We start from the raw sequence: 25,545 nt of genomic DNA on the forward strand, positions 1-25,545 counted from the left end.
CAACAATTTTGCATACCCACATTCAAATTATTCTTCTTTTTTAAATATTCTGCTTCTTCATAAAATGCTTTCACAACAAATTGCATCAGAATTGTTTAGTGCATCTTCTGTGTATACTCTGTCTCTGGTGGTCTTTAAATATGACGATCAAGTGAGCAAATCTTGTGTGTGTCGATCTGCAGGTCTGTATGGTGTCGGAACCACGGAGCTGTGAGAGAACCAGCTCTGCACACGAGCATCCGGGCTCAGCAGGAAGCACCTCCTCATCCACTTCCAGGTCCAAGTCAGACGCCATGTGGGTCAGATGCCTGCTCTTCATCTCAACCTTGATTGCCCCCATCGCCGTCGGTAAGAGACAAATCTCATTCATTTCATTTCAGTATTTAGGAACTGTGACAGGGATCAGTTTTGTTATTTCATATTTATATCTTAAAATTTATGGAACTTTGAGCTTCTCGCAAAAGATCTCATGACGTTCCAGTGGCTTTCAAACTCCAACATTTATTACGGCAAAGACTGGTTCATCCAAAGATCCAGTCCCCCGGCACAAACAGAGTAATGTTGTGTATGCTGTTCAGTGTCAGGAGGGTGATCAGTCTTACATCGGGGAAACTAAACAGCCACTGGCCAAAAGGATGGCCCAGCACAGAAGATCAACATCATCAGGCCAGGACTCTGCGGTCTACACTCATCTCCAGGCCAGCGGTCACTCTTTCAGGGATGACGATGTTCACATCCTGGACAGAGAGGAACGATGGTTTGAGAGAGGAGTGAAAAGAAAATAAACCACCCGTCATTAAACAGGGGTGGAGGCCTCCGTGTTCAGCTGTCACATTTTTACAATGCTGCTATTGCTAGCATCACTCAGCCCTCTGTGAACAGCAAGCGGCCACCAGTGCACTAACAGTCAGTCGTTAGGCTGATGGTCCTCCTTTTGCAAACTGACTGATCCACTACGAGAAGGTGCTGTTTATAAGACTGAAGAGCTCGGCATACTCAAACCGAAGTGCCAAAATCAGCTCTCACTGACGTCGTTGCACGATGAAAATTGCATCATTTTATTCTCGGAGCAGCTTCGACCCCTTACAACACGAGGCATTGACAGAACTTTTTCTCACAGGTGTACGCAGTGAGTATTGTGTGGTTGGTCAGAAATGTGTGGGCATGTTTGTTACAGCAAAAATGCGCTTGGACATTCTGCTGTAACAACTCTTTAAACACTAAATTAGTCAAATGGCCTAAAACTCCTGGAAGGAGATCATGCACACATTGTGCATGGAGGTATCTGCTGAAAAGGGTGGTGCTTTCTTCATGGCCAAACGGTGGGTGCAGGGACGAAGTGGAGACCCTGGTGGGAAGAAAGCCATGCAGTGATGTTTACTGATGCAGGAGGGATTTCCCTGGAGCTGTGCATCTGTCTTGTTGACTATGAAGGTGTGTGCGACAACAAATGTCCTGCAACCACATGACTGCACGTCGACTGCTTCTTTGAATGGAGTCAGACCCTTGAGTTTGTTGCAGCTCCTCAGACTGAAGAAGACTTTTGGATTAAAGACGAAACGTTTCAACAAGAAGAATCTGTCCAGGGGACCTGACTCAACCTTCTTAGATTCACACAAAAGACATTTAACTTCATTTTTCGTTACTTCTGGAACAAGAAAACAAGCGTTTTAGAACTGAGTTTTATGGCAATTGTTAACCAGTTTTGTGAAATGTGATGGTTTTATGTGTTCTGCTTAGTGCAGAATTGTTCCGTCTCATTTTAACACAAACCCATTTAGAAGTGCATTCTTACTTAAAATACTTTTTTGTTTGATTTGCTTTTAGTTTCTTCATGTGACACTTTTCATGCACGTTCTTGCACTAAAACAAGTTTTTGGAAAAATGTGTTGAAACAGCGGCTTTTAAAGTGAGGTTTGGTAGAAAGGTTATGAACAATTAGTATCCTACCTGTTGCAGATAGCTTCTTGAACAACCTCAGTTTGAAAAAAATAGTTAAAATCTAAATGGATTGACGAGCTAATGGATAGTTCAACTGGTGCTAGTGCCAAAGTGGATTGCTGCCATCTTAAAACAACTCATGCTCTTACAGTTTCACAGTAGTTCATGCAAACACTCTTAATAACTAGTGGTGTCCCAATACTGATACAGGTATCAGTTCCAATACTAGCCACATGTACTCGTACTTGTACTCATAGACGCACCTCAATATTTTAAAGCGAGACCACATTTAAGCTTGGTGATGTCAGTTCCTCTTCCACTTTGCAAGCAACTGTAGTTAAGAAACAATGTCCGTAGTTTAGATATAGGTGATGTTAAGACAGCAGACTGGTTGCTATGTTCTTAATAAAATTAACATGTTTCTAAAGTCATTGTGCAATGTTTAAGTACTAACTCATGAACTACTCTGTATCGGTGCTTAGTATCAGCAAGTACCCAAACTGAAGTACTTGTATTCTGTATGAATAAAAAGAAAAACTAATATCAGGACACTTCTATTTAAGTATTCCACAATTATTTGCTTAGAATTTTATCATTATTTGCGAGTGCAAACACCAGCAGCAGCAGCAGCAGCAGCAGCAGCAGCTAGCTGTAGCACTTCTGGTACATCACAGATACACATCTGGTAGGAATATCATATGATTTTTTTTTTGGCCAGAAACATTGTGTACTGCAAATTTAACAGATTTGGAAAGGTTTATAAAGTAGAGTTTGCATCAACCATAGTGATCTTGGGGCCATTATCTCATCAATCCAGTCAGAATTTGATTTATTCAAACTGTTCAAAGAGTTATCTACAACAGGTAAGATTTTATTTGTTCATAATCTTTCCACAAAACACCACTTAAAATACAGAATTATCCTTTTTAAAGTTTTATTTTTATTAACCACTAGAAATGATTTGTTTTAATTTTCTGCTTCATAGCTCTTATTTAAAAACATGTAAGAAGAAAACAATTTGTTCAAAGTACAAAATCAAATCAGGTATTTCATTACTCGGTTCTGTCTCCTCTTCCTCCCCCACACCCTCAGTGATGCACTAGAATCTGCAACTGCAAAATAAAACCAGCAACACACATTGAGTCTGGACACACATGCAGAGTTCAGCTGAATCCCCAGCAGGTCTTCTGGACGTTTCCTCCTCTCCTCCCTGTCTTTGAGCTTCCAAGACTTCAAAAAGAGAGCTATGGCCCACTTGGACTTAATCCCATTAATAGCCGCCGTCAATCACTCTCTGCCGCTGTGTACTTCTTCACATGCCTGCTGCCACACAGATGAAATCCTTTAAATGCTGAAATGCTCCGCGCCCACATGGACACTCTCTCAGGCACACACGGGGAGCGCTCGCAAGCAGGCAGCTACTTCAGCGCACAAACAACGGGAGCTTTGCTTTTAACACCGAGAGATCCGTTTCAATCAAAGGTGTTTACATCAAGGTCTGAAGAATAAGTTGACATATGCAAATTATTGTGTTTACGCTGTTTGTACTTAGCGAGGATTAGCTGAAGCATAGACTGTTTAGATTCAGGATACACAGAAGCATGCACTTGACCTTTACAAGCAAGCTGAGGTTTGCTATAAAGACAGAACTCTTAAAACAAACACACACATATATATGTATATATACATACATATACTGTATACAGTCATCCCTCGCTATATCGTGGTTCACTTCTTGCAGCTTCACTGTATCGCAGGTTTTTTAAACCTGTCCATGGCATGCACTGTACATGCTGTTCAGTACTGTACATACTTCTCACCAGCATCATCTTCATCACCATCACCAAAGTGTTTAAGAGCATGTGAAGTGTTTAGAAGAGAGGGGGTAAGGTACGAAGGCGTGTGAGAAGGCTTTATGAAGCCTTAAGTCTATATAAATAATAAAATAAATGCAACATCGCTACTTTGCAGATTTTCACCAACCGCAGGGGTCTCTGGAATGCAACCCCCCATGATAGGTGAGATTCCACTGTATAGACATATAGCTCAGTGGTCTGTTGTTGTGTCAGGAAGGGCATCTGTCATAAACACAATTGCCAAGTCTTCATGTGAGTTAGTTCATCTTGGCGAGCCTAGAAGAAGAGAGCAGCTGATAAAGGAAGAAATAGACAGTAGTCCCTCGCTACTTAACGGTTCGTTTGTCGCGGACACGCTCTTTCACGGTTTTTCTGAATAAGATTGGACATGACACGCTGATTGATTGGATTGACGGATGAGCCGCACGATCGGCATGGAATTTGTATTTCAAATAGATTGTTTTAAATGATTTAGCACCTGCTGCACCTTTGTGCAGCCCAGAGCTGCAAGAGAAGCTTCCTCCTGCAGCATATCAGGATCTCCGCTCTGCAGCAGAGAAGTGGGCGTGGCCGAGAGCACTGGCAGGTGGCCGAGAGCTGAAATCATGACATGCTGTGCTCTTTTAGAGCGTTTAGAGTTTAGAAATTTTTTTAGGGACATTGCAAGTGTGGGAAGGGTTTAAAACACCGTTATACAGTACATACCTGTATATAAGTACTCAAATAAATTACTCCTTAATACTACTGCCTCTACTTGTGTACATCATTTTGTTCCATGACAATAAAGTTTACTTGAACTTGAACTATTGTATCCCTAATTCGCGGTTTTTCACTTATCGCGGTGGGACGTGGTCCTCTAAACCCCACGATAAACGAGGGACTACTTTGTATATATAGCTTGTTTATGTATTTATCGTTTACTAACCCAACTTGAAAAAAGTTGAGATAATGTGTAAGATGTAAATAAAAACAGAATGCAATAATTTCTTAATGTTATAAAGCCATATTGTTTTCACAGTGTAACATTGTAAACATATCAATTGTTAGAGGAATTGTTTTTTTTATGGATAATAATAAAGTAATTTTGATTTATTGGCAATAACACATTTTAAATAATGTTAGGATACAGGCAACAGAAAGCTGTAAAAGTAAGTATGAATAAAAACAGCTGGAGGCGCATTTATTGGTTCATTGGAAGCAAGACTGGGTTTAATAAAAGCATTTTAGAGAGGCTAAATATTTCAGTAAACATGAGCAGAAGTGTATGAGTAAGTTAAAAATGTGTCTAACATGGAACAATTTAAAAAAAAAAAAATGTTGCTCAACAGAAAATTTAATATTCCATCATCTAAAGTTCATAAAAACATTAACCAATTTCAAAAGTCAAGCAGAGGAAACCTCTGTGCACATAAGACAGGGCCCATTTTTTTAATTTATTTGTTTAATAGTGACATTAATATTTTAAGAGAACTGCAGTCAGTGCCTCATTTAGTCATATTTTAAAGAGCAGCTCCACCTTTTTGACGTTCGTTCACACCGTCAGGTGACAATAACATCTGGCCTTTAACTTTATCGCAAACTTTACCCATCAGAAAGACAGTTTGTTCACATTTCTTTATTTTAATCTATAAAACAAATATAAAAATACTACAGTTTGACACTTGAAATAGTTTTTAGGCTTCAAGACGATTTAAAGAAAGTGGAGGTTGTTTCTTTAGACTTCCTGTTGGAGCACTCACAGCTGAACTTTGTGCCAGTCTATTTCTGTTGTTGGAAAACTTCACTGGCGTCCAGCTGTGTTCGCCTGAAGTCGCTGAAGAAGAAACATCCCCATCTTCACAAAAAGTCACAGTTATTTCCAGCTCTTACTGCAGCTTTTACCCGAAACTTAAATAAATAGCACAATATCGCAAATGTTTCAAATATCTTCCGATGTCCTTTTGTTCATGCACATTAAAAATGGCAGCCGAGGCCAAACGCTTTGGCAGTTCAAGTGAGAGATCACCTCTTAAATGTGTCTCCTCATCCCCTTCACCCTCTCATTCTCCTGCTTTCCATCCATCCAATTCTTTTGCCTCTCTCTTGTTCTTGGCCCAAATGCAAAAATCAATATCCTTTTGTTTCATCCCCCCGAGGCAATGAGAGAAGTCTGAATAAGATTGTCTGTACTCTCCATGGTTGCCAAGTTTCCGTCACCACTTACACAAGTAATGACAGACACATTAACATGCACTTACAGCGCACACGTCCTGAGATGTAGGCACAGACGGAGGGCTGAGCGAGGGCACCTATATGTTCCTGAGTGCATGTTTGTGTCAGAAAGTGCAGCCCAGTTGCACACTTTTATTTATAAGGAGGTGAAATAAGTGAGGGGGGAGATTTTTGAAGGCTGGTTAAACATGACAGCTATTACAAAAGAAGCATCTGATGCAAAAAATATTAAATTAAAGGTGACAGATGAAAGAGCACGGCTTGTGACAGCCAGAGGATTTTTATTCTGCTTGTAAAGATAGTGTGACTCCACACTGGCACCTTATAATTGCTGCTCATGATTTTATTATTTTGCTGCGCTCCCTCACCTTTTTAATGTCTTTGGAAATTTAGTGTTATTTTTATTCAAGAGCCAGAAATGTGACCAGCAACTGGAAATTATCAGGGGTAGACATTTCAAGTCAAAGTACACTTTGAAAACCACTCAAATATAACACGAGGAGCTCAGGCACATATGCAGCGACAGCCATTCACGCTTTACAAAGTGCGTTTATTTCGTCCTTTACTCAAAAAAACCCCCCTCATTGATATGGCTTCAGACGAGACAAACTGGTTCTGATGCTGCTGAGAAACATACACTGATCTTTACTGTGGCATCATACCATGTCCATGAGTATAAAATGCAAAAACGATACACAGCAGTGAGAAAGTAACACTAAAGTATCCCGATGCATGCTCAATAATCCAGGTAGAAAAATCTAAAAAAGTTAAATCTGGTCCTCTGGTCATAAAAAAAAAAAAAAGTGTAGAAACGTTTCGTCTTTCATCCAAAAGACTTCCTCAGTCTGAGGTGCTGTATTCAGCTCAGTCTTATAAATAGCACCTTCTCATCAACACCACCACAATTCCAATAACAACACATTCAGTGTAGGACAACACTCCAGTAGTCAATTACATGCCAGGGAGACAGAAAAGTGGGTGGAGAATTTATCTGACAGACAGCTCACCCAGCCAGAGACAGAGATTCTTGCCAGGGGACTGAACTTTGCGGTTGCACCAAGAAGAATTCTTCTGGTGGAGATGATCACAGCTACTGAGTCAGCTATCCGCAACAACAAAATGAAAGAGGGTGAAGCAGAACAGCTCAGAATCAAAGTTTCATCCTGCCTCAGCAATGCCAAACCACCACCTTCCAACATCAGTAGAGAGGAGAGGGACGCACTCACCACTCTTAGCAAGGACAAAAACATCATCATTCTCCCAGCAGACAAAGGAAGGTGCACAGTGATTTTGAACCAGAAAGACTACCATGAGAAAGTTATGACACTCCTTAGTGACTTAAACACTTATGAACCTCTGAAAAGAGATCCAGGAAGTGGTTACAAGAAGAAGTTAATAGATTGCCTGAAAATTTTGGAACAGGACAAAGCTATTGACAGTATTCTGTACCACAGACTGTACCCAGGGGAGGCCACACCTAGTCTGTATGGTTTACCTAAAATCCACCAACAAGGTGTATCTTTAAGACCAATTGTTAGTATGATTAACTCGGTCACTTACAATGTTTCCAAATATCTGGCGTCTGTACTCATCCCTTTAGTTGGCAGCTCAGAACACCACATACAGAACACCATGGACTTTGTGGATAAGGTGAGGGATGTCATCATGGAGACTGATGAAACAATGGTCTCTTTTGATGTCACATCACTCTTTACGTGCATTCCAGTTGATGATGCAGTAGAGGTGGTCAGTTTAAGATTAAAATCAGACACCACTCTGAGCAGCAGGACCACGCTTTCCACAGAACAACTGTGTCAACTCTTGAAACTGTGCCTGCAGTCAACCTACTTCACATATGGGGAGCAATATTATAGGCAGAAACATGGGTGTGCTATGGGGTCTCCAGTTTCTCCTATTGTTGCCAACCTGTACATGGAGGAGGTAGAAAAGAGAGCCTTGACGTCCTTTTCAGGGACACCACCAAGTCATTGGTTCAGGTATGTTGACGACACCTGGGTTAAAATTAAATCCCAGGAAGTCCAACATTTTACTGACCACATCAACTCTGTGGATAAATACATCAAGTTCACACGAGAAGATGTAAAAAAATGGCAGGTTGGCTTTCTTGGACTGTGAGGTCTCAGTCTCTGATAGAGGACATTTGGAAACTGAGGTGTACCGCAAACCCACCCACACAGACCAGTATTTGCAGTTTGACTCCCATCACCCTTTGGAGCACAAGTTAGGAGTCATCAGGACTCTGTATCACAGAGCAGACAGCGTCCCCACTAGCTCAGGAGCCAGGCAGAAGGAGAAATCCTACACAAAACAGGCTCTAGAGCAATGTGGATATCCTAACTGGGCCTTCCTGAAAGCAGAGAAGAAACCCAAACAGGACTCCAGTCAGCCATCAGGTGAAAAGGAGGAATCCAGACCCAGACCAGTGGTCATTCCGTATGTTGAGGGAGTATCAGAGAAACTGAGACGTTTATTTTCTAAACATAACGTCCCAGTGGCTTTTAAACCCCAAAATACATCAAAGACTGGTTCATCCCAAAGATCCAGTCCCCCGGCACAAACAGAGTAATGTTGTGTATGCTGTTCAGTGTCAGGAGGGCTGTGATCAGTATTACATCGGGGAAATAAAACAGCCACTGGCCAAAAGGATGGCCCAGCACAGAAGATCAACATCATCAGGCCAGGACTCTGTGGTCTACACTCATCTCCAGGCCAGCGGTCACTCTTTCAGGGATGAAGATGTTCACATCCTGGACAGAGAGGAACGATGGTTTGAGAGAGGAGTAAAGGAGGCCATCTTTGTGAAAAGAAATCGTCCATCATTAAACAGGGGTGGAGGCCTCCGGGTTCAACTGTCCCCCTCTTACAATGCTGTGATTGCTTGTATCACTCAGCCCTCTGTGAACAGTAAACAGCCATCAGTGTGCTAATGATCCATTGTTAGGCTGATGGTCCTTCTTGAGCATGTGATCAGCTGGTTTTGGTTGTCAGCAGCAAAACTGGTTGATTCACTCCTAGAAGGTGCTATTTATAAGACTGAGCTGAATACAGCTCCTCAGACTGAGGAAGTTTCTCGGATGAGAGACGAAACGTTTCTACACTTTTTTTCTTGTTTTGCTTTGTTTTTTGTTTATTTTTTATTTTTTAACGTCTAGAGTACCAGAGATAACACTAAAGTGTATTTATTTTATCATGGTGCTCTTAATAAGGAATAAACTTAACGTTTTATTGCCTTTTCATATTTTTGTAAAAAAAAAAACGTTTATAAAGTTAAAGTGGCACCTACCTTGTACAGTGAAGTGAAAAAAACTAATCTTGCACAGTCTGTGCTGAGTGTTATATGGAATGGGGATAACTCTCAACTACTACCACCACAAATATCTGTAAAACTGATCATGTTGAGGGCATTTTTGCTTTAACTATGGCACATTAGGTGGGATGTTGGGTAATACTATCAGCTACTACCACACCAAATCTTAGCTCAATAACTGTCAAATTGACAGTTACAATCAGTTTTGGGTTTAAATATGATTCTCTTACGATGAACACCTCAAATCAAGCTGAGTCAAAAGTAAATCACTTGAAGATTTACATCCATCCATCCATCCATTATCTTTTACCCGCTTCTTCCATTTTGGGTCACAGGGGTCGCCAGTGCCCATGTCCAGCAATCACTGTGCAAGGGGTGGGCTACACCCTGGACAGGTCTCCAGTCCATCACAGGGACACATAGAGACAAACGAGACAAACAACCACAAAGTTTGTTTTCTCAGTCATCCAGGTATATAACAACAAAAAAGGTTGAATCATGTCATCTGGACTTCGTTTTTTTGTTAAAAAGAAACGTTTCGCCCCTCATCCAAGAGGCTTCGTCAGTCTGAGGCCTAGCCATCTGGTATTACCCAGAAGCCACCCTGACTCTTGTGTCCAGATGACATGATTCAACCTTTTTTGTTGAGACAAACAACCATTCACTCTCTCACTCACACCTAGGGACAATTTATAGTTACCAATCAGCCTAACATGCATGTTTTTGGTCTGAGGGAGGAAACTGGAGTACCTGGAGAAAACCCATGCAGCACGGAGAGAACATACAAACTCCACCCAGAAAAGCCCCCAGCTGGGATTTAAACCGTCGATCTTCTCGCCACTTATTATTCATTTTTAAATAAAAATGGGGTGAGATTAGAAATAAATGCTGGATCGCTTTGACACTTTTTAGAAGGTGGTTAGGTGGACAAAAAGCACCATGGTGGTGGACAAACAGTTCGGTGCATTTTGGCCACATTGTGGTAGCTGAAGCAGCGTGTTAAAACCAAAGAGACAGAATTTATCATCAAAAACAAAGTCTTATTAACTTTTATAATTTAAAAATCAATGATTTAGCAAATGCTTTCCAACAAATTTTAGTCCAGCATGGCCTCAGAGTGGAGCTGCCATTTTTATACAACCTGCATCTGAAACATCTAAAACCTTTTTACTTAAACAAACACGAGTCTAGCTCAACATATTCTACAAAAACACACTTGAAATTGCAAAAGCAGCTACTGCTCGTTGTTTTACTAATTTACAAAATTCTAAAAAACTGTAAAAACAAACAAAAAAATTAAAATAAAAAAAATGCAGGTTTTGAGTTTAGACACTACTAACATGTATGTGGGCTTTGGTCCAAAACTGGCCTCTCTGAGCCATCTGGAAGGAAATATTTCAAATCTTTGGAGCAATAAAACCGTGAATCCTTGCTGACTTTAATTTTCAAGTTTATTCAATTAAAGGTGATTTTTATTTGCTTCTCAGCTTGTTGCATTTTATAATTATCACCAGGCTTAACTCATGAATCTATTAATAAACAAACTGTAAATACAATATATTTAATATCAATGTCCTAAGTCTTTTATTGAGTAAAAAAATATTAGATCAGGTATAAAATGTCTTACTTGGGGAAGCAGATTTTACAAATGCATCAATTTTATTTAATTAGATTATTTCAAAGTATATATATATTTATTATTTGCCTACTTTGTGTGCTATATGGTTGCAACTTTCATACTACTGTCTTGGCCAGTAGTTGCTTTATTCATTTAATCATTTTACTTCTCAGATAAATAATTAAAAATAAAAGACAAACAATAAATTTCCTTAAGAGTATTTGTGTCATAATGCTTGCTTTATGCCCTCTGGGGATCCATCTAGTCCACACTGGAGGACATCTGATCCACATCTAGTCTAGACAGCTGCCTCACAATGACTACATTGATCTCTGCATGCTTCAATAACCAAAAAATATATATTCGTGCTTACAATGGTGCCATGATGCAGCCTTTGAGAAACGTTACAAACCAACACGTTAACACAATAATGACCCGGTGCCTTAAGCACCCACGGAAATCCATGATGTCCCATCAATTCTTCAACAGCTACAGAGACACACATCCTGTCTGAATGTGTGCTTAAGGTCTAATCATGGCCTAAGGTGATGTACCTATGTGTGTGCGCGCCTGTGTGTGTTCATTAAAGAGGACATTTTCAGTAAATGTCACTTATATATCAGCCCTATCTCTAAGCTAGAGCCTGCCATTATCAATGTTATGGCCTCAGGTACCAGAACCAGACAGTTATCATTGACAATGGCTGTGAATTTCCACCTCTACATTCCATCACTCAGAGCATTTGTATTCATGTGTGTGTGCGTGTGTGTGTGCGTGTGAGACGTGGTGAAGGGCAGTATTAAGTTGAGCCCAGGCAGAGTGTCATTGAGCTCATTCAGATTCTTTGCTGCATATGTGTAACCATGACGCTCCTCTAACTAATGAAAGAGCGGAGGGAGGGAGGGCAGGTTTCTATGGTTACCGTGACAGGGAGAGCAAGGAGAAGGGGAGTGTGTCTGCCTTTTCTTTAAGGGATGCTGTAGGCCTGCGTTTGTTTGTTGTCGAGGTCTTTAGATGAACACGCGGACTCGGGCGCACGTGCAATTTTAGGAGCTTTAATTTGAAAGGTCCTCCCAGGATGAAAGGTACTGAAATGAAACCGCAAGTGATCTCAATTACTTGGCCTTGAAACCAGTTTTAATACACGTTTATTTATACTGCAGTGAAAATTCATATTATGCATATTGCACCGGGTACAGCAGAACGTTCCACAGGAGCTTGTTGTTAACACAGTATACGAGGCCTAAAATCAAATAAAGCACATCTACAGTATTATTACGGAGGAGGAAGGTGATGGAAAAACACATGTGAACGCCTCAGCTCAGCGATCTGTCGAGGGAGGTGCTGAATGCTCACAGGGATTGCTGATCTCAATAACAAAGATGCTCCACAACAAGTAAAACCCCCTGGAGCATCCAGTCCAACACCATCAATATCAGAGCTTTTACACAATCTTTATATTTTAACCCTATTTTTATTTGGAAACATCATTTTCTCCCAAATCTTCTGTAATAATGAACCAGGGCTGCACAGTCCCTGCTGATATTTAAATGAGAGGGTTTTATGTGACAACTTAGATCGTGATTTTGAAACAATTATCCCTTTTCTCCTGCAGAATAATTATTCCACTCAGGTAAAAAAAATACTAATAACAGGTGCTGTCTACTCCAGACTTAGAACTTTTTTAGAATAAAACTTCTAAATGACACAAAGATGTCTTTATTATCTCTTTAATGTACGACAGTGCATGAGAGTCACTGAGAAGAAAAACTAAATGAAGAAGATTTTTATTTGCGTTTCAGTTTTGAGATGAAAGTTAAAAGTTTGAGAAAAATAAATCAAAATAGTTTAAGAATAAAGTTGAATTGATAAACTTAAAGGGATTTGGGGATCAACAGGGGAACCAAAAACCAAATCATCGTTTGGTACAAACTCTGCTGAAGCCTCATGTTTTGTTGCGGCTTTAGATTTGAGAAAAAGTCTAAAACTATAGAAATGTTTTTCAGCACGTACACTCTGCGAGGTGCTGGCCAAAATCTTTAACTCCTCACTCACACTGGTGACAGTTCCCACCCGTCTGAAGACCGCCACCATCATCCCAGTCCCAAAGAGCTCTACAGTGACTGGTCTGAATGACTCCCGACCAGTAGCCCTCACCCCGATAGTCGCTAAATGCTTCAAAAAACTGGTGATGACCCACATCAAAACAACCATCAACATCAACGAGGACCCTCACCAGTACGTATCGATCAACAGAGGATGTCATCTCCTCTGTGGTCCACACTGCTCTCACCCACCAGGAGCAGAAGGACTCCTAAGTCTGTATGTTCTTTGTGAACTTCATGTCTGCCTTCAACACCATGATCCTCCAAACCCTGATGGATAAACTACTCACACTAGGACTAAGCCCCTCCATTTGCAACTGGGTCCTAGACTTCTTAACAAACATACAGCAGTCAGTGAGGATCTAAAACTTCTCCTCCTCCACCATAACCCTCAGCACTGGCTCCCCTCAGGGATGTGTGCTGAGCCCTCTCCTGTTCACTCTGCTCACGTATGATTGTGCAGCTGCCCATCCAGGCTGTCACATTGTAAAGTTTGCAGATGATACAGCGGTGGTGGGACGCATCACAAACAATAATGAGTCCAGTTACAGGGAGGAGGTGGAACACCTGGAGAGCTGGTGCAGGAAGAACAACCTTCACACCCACTCACCCAGCACACACTTTTTGCCCCGCTCCCCTCAGGCAGAAGGTTGCAGAGCATTAAGTGTACAAAGTAGAACCACTAGACAGAGGAACAGCTTCTGCCCTGAGGTAGACTCATGAATCTCTAACCAGGATAATCACTCCAACAATTTTCAGTCAGGTCATCTGGACAGTTTCTTTTTTTTTGTGCTGAGACCGTTCACCTTCCATCCAGAAGGCTTCATCAGTCTGAGGAAACACCAAACAAAACTGCTTCTCCCCCAACAACCTACTCCAAAGTGAAAAAAACCCAATTATATTATATATTATTATAATAAGATGGTCTCTGGGGCACGCCCTCTCCTCCGTTGACAGTCATGTTAAACTGATTCCAAACACCAAAAGCCCATGCTCAATAATCCAGGTATAAAATCCTGTCCGGACTGATAATTGTTGGATTTTATACCTGGATTAATGAGCATGGACTTTCGGTGCAGAATAATCACTATGAAAAAAATCACATCATGTTGCTGTGTTCATTCGTGCTCATCTGCTCACACAGACTCATGTTCTTGCTGCTGTTCAGCGTATTGTTCTTGTACTATTAGTGCTTAGTGTATTTTTAGTTAACATTTATCTTGTTTCATATTTTAGATCGTATTACTGTTGTTCTTTTACATTTTATACTTTTGTTGGTTGTAACTGGGACCCTGGGTACACAGTTTTGTTCCACCACATTTACCATATGTGATGCAAATGGCAAATAAAGAAACTTGAATCTTTGAATACTTGAATCCTAATCTGTATTTCTGGAGTTGAATACAACCATGGTTGCCAGAAGATGGCAAAAAATGGGGCGGCACAATGAAGAGCGATCAATATCTAAGGCCCATTGGTCAAAGACGCCAGTGGGAATGTTGGCAAAAAAAAAAATTCTTCTTCTTTAGGCTGCTTCCTTCTTCAGGGGTCACCACAGCGAACTACCGGTAACTCGCACGAAGACTTGGCAATTATTTTTACATCGGATGTCCTTCCTAACACAACCACAGACCACTGAATATATATATTATATTTTTTATATATATATACAGTATATATTGTAATGTATGATATATACACACACACACACACACACATATATATATATATACATATATATACATACATACATAATTTCATAATTTCCTATCTGGCATCCCTTCCATGCAATGCTTTTAGTATGAAAAAATCCTAAAAGAGGTGCATTATTGTGTGTAAAACTTTTTATTTTTCAATACAGTTCTGATAGTCTGAGGTTATTAATGTCACATCAGTGCTGCCGTGTGAAAAGTTGTCTGACTTTTTGTTTCCTTAACTTTGGCTCAGTCGTATTTTCCTTTGCCCTTTGTGAGAATCGTCAACTTTCATGTAGGATCATTGTAACTTGAATAAATAAACACATGAATGCAGCACAAACTCATACTGAGGATGTTCATGAGCATTAAAACGAACAGTATATAGAAAAGAGGTGGCATACATTTGAAAAACAGTGTTTGTGATGTTTTGATTAATTTATATTTGAGTAATCGTGCAGTTCTACCCTGAATTTGCACAAATGTACCAGTAGCTTTAGCATCTTTGGATTTATTGACTGTTTCTGTTTCAGATTCTCAACTTCTGTCAATCATATTTTTTTTGTTTGTTTTTGACAAATCATCCATAAAGATTATGGATATTTCCAGGCAATTATCTTTCATCTGACTTGAAACAGCTGACTGCCACGCTGTAATCGAGCGTTTAGTTCACTTTGACAGTGGACATACCCTCATGAAAAATCTTCTGTGATTTTATTTTTGCACAGTGTGCATAATTATGTGCATATGACAGGAGGACAAACACAGTGTAGCTCAACACGATTATTCTTGTACAATTTAGTCCTCTACTGCACATAAATTAAACACTGCTCCTCTAATTTGTCTTGTTTTTCATTAGCTTGTCGGGAAGGATAAATAGTTGAAAAGAAAGTGACCGTGTGTGTGTGTGTGTGTCCAGTGTGTGGCCGTGCACCCATCCCCATGGCAGTGGTGCGCAGGGAGCTGTCCTGTGAGTCCTACCCCATCGAACTGCGCTGCCCCGGCACGGACGTCATCATGATCGAAAGCGCCAACTACGGCCGCACCGATGACAAGATCTGTGACTCGGACCCGGCCCAGATGGAGAACACGAGGTGCTACCTGCCCGACGCCTACAAGATCATGTCGCTCAGGTCAGTTTGAGTGCATGAGCTAACGTGCACGTGAGAAAAAGTTTTTTGGGGGACAAGGGCCGGTATGATATTTTCACAGTATGGTAATAAAACAACAACAATCTTAAAATATGATTTATTAGCTTTTATTAACGTAAATAAATACTGAAATCCAAATGTTATTACTATTGTTGCTTACATTTTATAACATGTTGCTTTGTAATGAATACATTATAAGACAAATAGTATAATAATACATCTTTCATCTGAACTGACGTCTGAAAAATACTTTTTATTCACGCGTCAAAAAAACTTTTTGATGCACGTCTGTAAACATTCTCTTGACATGACTTCTGATCCTCTCAAGATAATGCACTGAAACTTCATCCACATCTGCACCATCACTGTCACGTTCACATGTAATCACCTTTTACTTCAAAGTCAAGGTCACAAATCAAGGTCGAAACTAAAACAGTCTTTGCTTGTCGTCCAAAGCCATAAATTCTGATCTGCTCAAGATAATTTTAAGAAACTTAAGAAACACATATGCATCTAGTCCTATTCACGAATGCATCATAGTGCACTAGAAAAAGTGCCATGGACAGGTCTTATCACCCCAGGTCCTAGGTCAAGGTCACAAATCAAGGTTGAAGTTACAAAACCATCTTTTGCTTGTCCAGACCATATATTCTGATTTGCTCTGGGTGATTTAATGAACCTTGATAGCCATTTGCATCAGCCCTAGACGGGAGTGTCTCTTATGCATTTCATCACCCCAGCTTCAAGGTCAAGGTCACAAATCAAGGTCACATATTATGCAAGGTCTTTGCTTGTCCATTACTATAGATTGCTGTATAACTGTTTATCAACTGGCATATAATGTGCTGTATGCAGTACTCTTGTAGTTATTGTATTTTTTTTAAGCCAGCAGATATAACGGATATAAAAGATGAGAACACAAGTACACATGTTGGCAGACACTTGATTAACAATCATTTCCAGTTTTTAATACTCCCAGGACAGATTCTAAACTAATGTTTGATCAGCTTTTTATCTAAAACATTTAATTTACAAAGATATTTGTACCAAGTTTATTATATTTAGTTTAATCATAAACATGAAGATTACTTTAGTTCAATTTTAACACCAGACAGACAAAAGTCTATTAATGTTTCTGAACAAACTGTAGAAGACATGATGGGTTTTGAACCTGTGATCTTCCTGCTGTCAGGCAACAGCTGTAACCACTGTGTCACCACGCCACCCCCACATTAGCACCAAGTCAATATAAATGATTTATTTATAGTTCTTATTAGCTGTGTGGCACATTGCTTCTTCTCTGCTGTTCTGTTCTTTGTAAAGTAACATTGAGAGCCTGACAAGCAGATGTTAGTTAAATATTTAGCTGGTTTATTTGGATCTGTAGTGAGCCTGCAGTGGGGAGGATGTCTCCCCTGCTAACATGCTATCTCTTGTAGCCTGATGCTAACGGTTGTTTCCAAATTTACCTTGAAAAGAGACAAGTGTTGCTGCTGTGGTAGATAAGCTGTACCTGACTGGGTTCTCTGCCATGAGAAGTACAACCAACTTTTATTTTACAAAAATTAAGATTCAGATCTTTTGAAGTGAAGTTCTACGAATAATTTCAAACAGAAAATGTCTTACCTGTTGTAGATAGCACTTTGAACGACGTCAGTTCTTCTCAGTCCTGTCAGAATTCAATTCTAACAACTAATTCAAGTGCAGTCAACACCAAAGTAGTTTTGTTTTGTTTTTTTGTTAAAATAACTGCAGTTTAAAAAAATGTTACAGCTGATAATGTAATAACTACTTTATAAACCTTTTCAATGCCTGGTTCGATTTGTTAATAAGTTAAAATAGAACTTTATTGATCCCGCAGGAAATTGTTGATGTAGGATTCTATGAGTATTTGCAACTGTTGATAGTAACAACAGTGGCTATCTGTGTATCTTACACTTCCATTCCCTCGCTACTTCACGGTTTGACTTTCGCGGACTCTCTCTTTCGCGGTTTTTCAAAGTTTGGACATGACATACAATGGCTGACTGATGGATCAGCTGCATGATTTGCATGAATTTTTTTATTTAAAATAAATTGTTTTACTTTATTTAGCACCTGCTGCACCTGTGTCAAGCCCACAGGTGCAGGGAAATGCTCCCTCCTGCAGCATGTCAGGATATCTGCTCTGCAGCGGAGAAATGGGCGTGGCTGAGAGAGCAGCCGGCGACAGAGAGAGCGGAGATCATGACATGCTGTGCTCTTTTACAGCATTTAGAGTTTAGAAACATTGCTTAGAACATTGCAACAGAAACCTCTGCGATAAATGAGGGACTACTGTTCCGTAATTATTTAATCGGGAATACTGGTGTAATGTGAAACTGATGTTAGTTGAAAAGGTTATAAAATAGTATTTGCATGAACTGCTATGAAATGTTTACCACTGGGGCTGTCATACAGATGTGATCCACTTTGGTCAGGGAGTCACTTGGAGTAGCTGTTAGCTGAGCAATTTGACCAGAATTACACTTTATTTCTCCACATTTTGGTACTTAGAAATGTATCTACAACAGGTAAGATATTAACGCTTCATGATCATTACACAAAACTTTATTTTGAAAGACCTAAACTGTTATTTTAAATCACAGAGTTCTGGGTTCATAGGATGACATACTGAACAACAATATTTGCTAAAGTTGGTGTAATGGTTAAAAAGAGAAGGCTAAGTAAAAACAAGATGGTTCACCAGTCAACATCTTGCAGGTCTTTTTATCTGTAACACAAACCATGAAGCTGCAGGATGGAAATGAGTCAGGTAACACTTCCCCCACTCACCTCCCTCGTGTGAATGCTTCCACTTCTGACTGAGTTGTTGGGAGCAAAATGACTGAAGGTCGTAAAGTGCTTCACAGAATGTTATCAGTTCATCACTGAACAAATGCTCCGTTTTCATGTTTGTCAGATTCACAATCACTGTGAAATCCAGTTAGTATCTGAGCAATTTTATGTTATGATACATGAATACATAATACACCTGAAATACACAGATCAGGTCTTATCTAAATGAGTTTGTATGTGCAATAAACTATCAGGTTTTTATGAGAAGGAAAAAACACTTTTTTTTTGTCCTCCATCACAGAGCAAAGAGGGAAAATTGTGTTGTGAACTACTCAGGTACTACTACTACTACTACTACTACATACAAAGTACATTGTACATTGCACAGTATCTGCAAAACTGACCTTTGTTAGAGCCATTGTTGTGTCGGCTAATGCCGTTTAGCTGCGGTATCTATCTTGAACTTGGCAGCTGGTGATGAAAATTTAATAAACTCCAAAATAAGTAAAATATAAATAACTTTGCTTTTATGAAATCAACAAGATGCCTTAACCTTTTTTTTTTTTTTGTCGCTAAAGGAAGTTACCCTGAAAACTGACTTGTACAATGCAAATGAGCAAAAATTACCATAAAACTCCACAGCTGATTATTTACACCCAAATATCTATTTTTTTCTATCTCAAGTGTTTGGAAATTTTGTGTCTGAATATGTAAATGAGATGTTATCTTGGTAAATACACACAGATTTGCATAAACTGACACAAACAATGAACACCACAAATATGGATGTCTTTTCTCAAGTCTGCGAAAAGACATGTTCTTGAAGCAAAAAAACCTAAACAACAATTAAAAAAATAAAAAATGTCTGTAACTGTAGCAGAACATAATTTATTTTTTATTTTTTTTTTTTGCAGTTTTGACCAGAAAAAAGATCAACAGGTAGTGTTTTTGTGCTGGAGCACATCATGTAACAACCCTCTGATTCTGTCAGGACTCTCATTCTTCTTCCCACACTTAAGATTTTGCTTTTATTAATGCATGAGAGCACTCTTTTAGCTCCTGCATGAATATTTTAAATGTGTTTTTCTTGATGAAAGTGTTCTAAACACTTCTAGAAGTACTGTTTTCATGGTGCTGGTTTTCCTTTGGACAAGAGGTTTGTGTTTTTGCACCGCTGTGGTCTCTACAGCACCACTGTTTTTTTGTGATCCAAGCAGGTGTGTTAGTCAAATAATACCAACAATGATGAATCTCTGTAATGAGACTGTCTGGGTATAAATAATGCATTTATGCCAACATTAGTATCTGGATTTTTCAGATCGTGTGTCTGCCTCTGAGTGTTCCCTCCTGCTGTCCCATTATTATCAGCCTGGTCTTTCTTCTGTTTTAATGGTCCCTGTCATCTTCCAGTTTCCGGCTCTCTGCTCTGTTTCCCCGTCAGGCCACCTGTCTCTGACATGTGCTGGTGTTGTGTTTGTGATTACTCTGGCCTGACTTGGTCTTTGCCAACACTCTTGCTGCTGCAGCTTGTGTGGCCATTCTCCTGCCGGTCTATCCATCCATAATTTATACACAGCCCCCACAACATAGACACACACACACACACACACACACACACCATACACTGCCCAGGGGCTACACCAGACTTTAAGCTCCAATTAGCAGAGCCAGAGGCCAAACTTAATCTTGAGAGATCCTATGGTGGAGGTGACTTAGACCGGAAACAACAGTTTATCACTTGGATTTTAGGTGACTGCCGGTGTGCGCCATTAGGGAGCGTTTTGTGTAATGCACATGGAACGTGGTTTGTTGCAACACATCAGGAGCACTCTGAAGAAAAACTGTAAGGAGCAAGTTCTTATTTGAATGTTTATATAATAATAATATATATACAGTATAAGTGCTATACATATATACTACATGTATACATATATAGTCATATACAGTAGTCCCTCGTTTATCGCAGGGGATCCATACCCTGAAGACCCGCAATATCGAAAACCGCGAAGTAGGAATAGTAGTACAAGTGGTAAGTAGTAGTTTATATATATATATATATATATATATATATATATATATATATATATATGTATATGTATATGTATATGTATATATGTATAAAGACATTTTAAACCCTTCCCACACTTTTGAAATATTCTAAACAATGTTTCTAAACTCTAAAAGCTCTAAAAGAGCACAGAATGTCATGATTTCAGCTCCCTGCCTCCACTGCTCTTTGCCACCTCAAACACTCTTGGCCACTCCCACTTCTCCGCTCTGCACGGTGAACAGCTGATCAGCTGCAACAGGAAGTTTATCCTGCAGTATGGGCTGCACCAAGGGTGTCAGAAGCATCCGTAATGTGTGTGTGTGTGTGGGGGGGGGGACAAAATGAACGGTTTTTTTTTATGTGGGGGGGGGGGACTTGTCCCCTTCACATATAATGGTTGCAACGCCTATCGGCTGCACAAAGGGGCAGGAGGTGCTAAATAATTTAAAATAATTCATTTGAAATAAAATGTCCATTCCGATCGTGCGGCTCATCCATCAATCAGTCAGTTGTGTGTCATGTCCAATCTTATTTTGAAAAGCTGCAATAGAGCGAGTCTGAAATAAATGAACAGCGAAGTAGCGAGGGATACAATATGTGCTGTGTGTATAAGTGCTTTATGTTGTCATCGTTGTATGTTCCCATACAATGGTGAAATTAATTCTCTGCATTTGACCCATCACGCCTGGGATACACCCAGGTGGAGCAGTGGGCAGTTATGTGAGCACCCGGGGAGCAATTAGGGATTAGGTGTCTTGCTCATAGACACCACGATATGTGGGAATGGCTGGGAGTCGAACCCCGACTTTCTGGTCCCGGGTCGGCTGTCCTACCTCTACCCCATCTCGGACCCCGAGAATACATAAATGTATTTCGAATATAGTGTGAATTTTGAGTTTACAGTATAAATGTTAACGGCACACCTCAGTCATAGTTATTTTTTATGGTTGAACAGAACCGTCCTCCTAAATTGTCTTTCTCTTCTGAGTGGCTCTAATCATCTGTTGTACTATTAGCACTAACATAAACAGATTATTTGTGTTCACGCACATGTCAGTAGGGATTTGTCTTCATCATACACATCACCCTCACACCGGTCTGTTTCATTCGGGCCGCCACTCCATCCCCTCCATGTCATCTCTGGCTTTCAAGCTCTGATAAAAATCTGAGCATGTTCCGCCTGCCCAGTGTTTCCTCGGTATCATATTCTCCCATTGTTTTCCTCTCTACTGCTCTCCCAAGGCCAAGCGGAGCGTGCATGTGTGCACGAAAGTGGGTGTTGACGAACATGCGCACGTGTCTATGCGTGTGTGTGTGTGTTTGTGTGCACATGTGTGTGCACACACCACATAATTGGTCCTGATATCAAAGCCTCACATCTCCAGAGGGTCTCATAAGACTTCTCAGGCAACTTAGAAAGGACCTGATACTGCTGCATTTCCCAGATTACCTTCCCATTGGGATGCACTGGGGGTGAGAGGGAGGGTGGGTGGGGGAGTATAAAGCCATGGCCATGAAAGTTCAGCCTAATCTGTTTAAGTGATACACTGACCTCAGAGCAGTGACTCACTCTGGTTTATGTCCTTTTCTATCTGTAGCGCGGTTACTCCAAAATGCCGACCATGACGTTTCTGCGTAAGGGTCCTTTAAGCATTCTGAAATTTAGATTTTAAGATTTTTATTCATTTAACCTTTATTTATACAGGTTAGTCTCATTGAGCCTCGAGGACTCATTTACAAGAGACCTGATTTGGGGTGCATTCACACCAGCCCTGCTGTCCCAAACTCTAGTCCGTTTGCATAGGAAGTCTGGTTCATTTGGAGAGGTGTGAATGCTCCATCAAACTCTGTTATGGCACAAAAAGACGAACTCTGGTCCGCCTAAGACCTAGGTCTTGGTCCGGTAGAAGAAGACTCTAGCGCTGTTCGAGTACAGTGTGAATGTAAGCAGACCGGGCACCGCTCCACAAGCAGAAAGTGGAGTACAATGCAGGGCAAACAAACACGCATTTCTCTTACCTCATATGGACTCGTCAACTTGCCTTGTGTGAAAAACAACATTCTCCATGGTCTTCTGCCTCATCTTCTGCTCATGTTGAGTCCATTGTTGAAAAATGACAAAATATAACTCCTAAAACTGCTAAAATTTGACGCCACTCCTTTTTTGTTTTTATTTCCAGAAGAAGTGTCTTCTTCAGAGTTTTTTTGTGTTGTTTCTTTCAGTAGTTTTTGGTGCAGCGCCACCACAAGCGAGTGGGGGAACAGGTTGGTTCGAACAGGTTGACTCGACTGCACAGTGCAGTGTGAATGCAAACGCACCAGCTCAAATGTAAACAAAATGTTATGAATATTGGTCCCGAACCGAGTCTACCGGACTATCAATTGTGAAAACAACCTTAAACAAAGAACACCAATGAGGTACAAGCAACAATAGGCAATGATATAAATTGCATTAGTGGCTGAGTGGTTAGAGCAGTCGTCTTCCAATGCAAGAGTTGGGGGTTCAATTCCACCAGCAGTCACATGCTGAAGTGGCGCTGGGCAAGCCACTGATCCCCTCATTGCCTCCGATGTGTGTCCCATCAGTGTTTGAATGTGATAAAGCTCTGATTATTTTTTGTATAGATCTAGTAGAGTGATGTATGAATGGGCAAATGAGGGCTTTTGTAAAGAGCTTTGAGTATCTTGATAAGATAGAAAGGCACTAAATAAGTACAATCCATTTATATAAAATGAAAAGTAAATAGAAGAAATGATATAAAAATGAAACAAAAACAGCTACATTATAATACAATACTAAAAACAGAAACATGTCTGCATTGGTTTTTACCATTAACTAAGTTGTTTAAAATCCCTTAGAGGTCAAACTCTACAACTTCAGATCTTATTGCAAATAAGATATTCAATATAATCCCATATCATACTGATATCGTATTGTATCGTGTCCTATAATCGTATTTTAATTCAAGATCCACCCTATGAGTATAGATTTAATTAGACTCACAGAAACAAGACATAGCCCCCACCCCTGTTGCATTCCTTGTGTTTTCAAAAAAAAGTGCTGTATTTCATCAAATTTCCTAAAGTTGTAAAAGGTTCCAGCCAGTTAGGGTGTGGTTCGATTGGCCGTATATCAAAAAGGGGAGAGCTGCTGCGAGCCAGAATCTTGAAACGCCTCCGATTTACAGTAATCTATTCAGATAACAACGACTTTATGGCATCTACAGAGGAGCTTCACAATGCACTCCCTGCCCCCCTTTACTGATACTTAAGTGCTTCATGAACCAAGTACCTTTTAGCAAACACTCTCTTGCACGTTCTCACTCTTAATCCCACACATGTGCGCACTCGAAGCTGCAAGTGTGGACAGCCTGAGGAGTGTGCAGACAGGCGCACCAACTCTTTGCTACCTCTGCCACAGCTAAGGTGTTAGAAAATTACTTTTAGACTTCAAACAGACTGTCCCCCGCCACCTCTATACCACCTCTGCCATCTTGTTTGCCCCCCTCAGCCTTTTCTCTCCCCCTCTCTCTTCGTGTAAGTGTGCGTGTGTGTGTGCGTATGTGTATGTGTGTGTGTGTGCGTCCATCCTACAAAGTCCTTCAGCACAAAGGGAACAGCTTCCACAGAAAAAAACAACATGGGTGGGGACTTGTTCTCCGTATTCCTCTGCTTCCTTGCTTTTGGAAGTGTTAAATTACGACATGCTTCATTTATTCTTCTTCTATCTGTCACCTGCTCGATATTTCACTTTTTTCTCACCCCATTTCCAGATTTGTTTCTTTCTTTTTCCCACTCCTGGTTCCTGAAATCAGCTTTCACTCCCTATTTCTCACCGTCACTGTCACGTTCCCTTCTTCCATCGCCATCTGTTTTAGCGTTCGCCTTTTTTTTTCATTTACGTTTTCCCCTTATCCTCTAGAGCTCTGAGCAAAGGTGGTCTTGAGGTTGGCGCTTATAGGTTGTTTCCTGTACTTTATGTGGCATTTTATATCGTAGACCTTTCAGGAACCAGGTGCACCATGGTTTTTGGGAAAAAGCTTTAGATGAAACTTTCAGTAACTTCAAGAAGTCCACAACCTTTTTCAAAGACAGCCAGACCAGTTTCTGTGGACACTGTTATCCTAAAACTTAAACAAAATGTCTAACATTCCTTAAAAAATACTACTAATGAACCAAATATAGCTCAATTTATCTAAAATGGAGTAAGCTATAGACAATTTTCTGTTGGATGAAGTTGATTTTCTGTGGCGACCATATTGAATTCTTCTGAGTCCAAATGTTAATGAGTTTCAGATGTACATCCAATAATTGCTTTTTGAGATTTTCATTAAAATTTCTGCATTCATTTTTGAGATATTTTGCTAACAGACAGACAGATTCTATTAACTCTGACACTCAATGTCAGAGTTTTAGCAAAAATGCTGTATCATGAGTAGAGTTAAGAATATCCAACATTTTTCAGTCAGGCCATCTGGACAGTTTCTTTTTTTGTGCTGAAACGCTTCGCCTTTGATCCGGAAGGTTTCATCAGTCAAGGAAACACACAACACATCTGATTCTTCCCCCAACAGCTTACTCCATGGACTTTGTTGTTTTCAACCAGTTTGACACGACTGTCAACAAGGAAGAGGGCCGGCAATGGAGGAGGGGGCGTGACAAAGAGACCAACTTAGCAAAAACATAACTGGTTTGTTCCACTTTGGAGTAAGCTGTTGAAGGAAGAATCAGTTTTGTGTTGTGTATTTCCTTGACTGATGAAGCCTTCCAGATT

General features: G+C 40.2%; 1 protein-coding gene across 1 annotated transcript in view; it reads left to right on the forward strand.

Moving 5' to 3' along the window:
• Positions 1 to 209: 209 nt before the first annotated feature.
• Positions 210 to 25,545, forward strand: part of LOC119407525 (adhesion G protein-coupled receptor L3) — a 128,235-nt gene continuing 102,899 nt past the window's right edge. The window contains exons 1-2 of the mRNA XM_037674349.1: positions 210 to 348; positions 15,673 to 15,886. Coding sequence (XP_037530277.1) covers positions 294 to 348; positions 15,673 to 15,886 — 269 coding nt within the window. The 5' untranslated portion in view covers positions 210 to 293. The remainder of the gene's footprint in view (positions 349 to 15,672; positions 15,887 to 25,545) is intronic.

This window comes from Nematolebias whitei, chromosome 3 (assembly GCF_014905685.2).
Source record: "Nematolebias whitei isolate Nwh7 chromosome 3, NemWhi1, whole genome shotgun sequence".
Classification (NCBI taxonomy): Eukaryota; Metazoa; Chordata; class Actinopteri; order Cyprinodontiformes; family Rivulidae; genus Nematolebias; species Nematolebias whitei.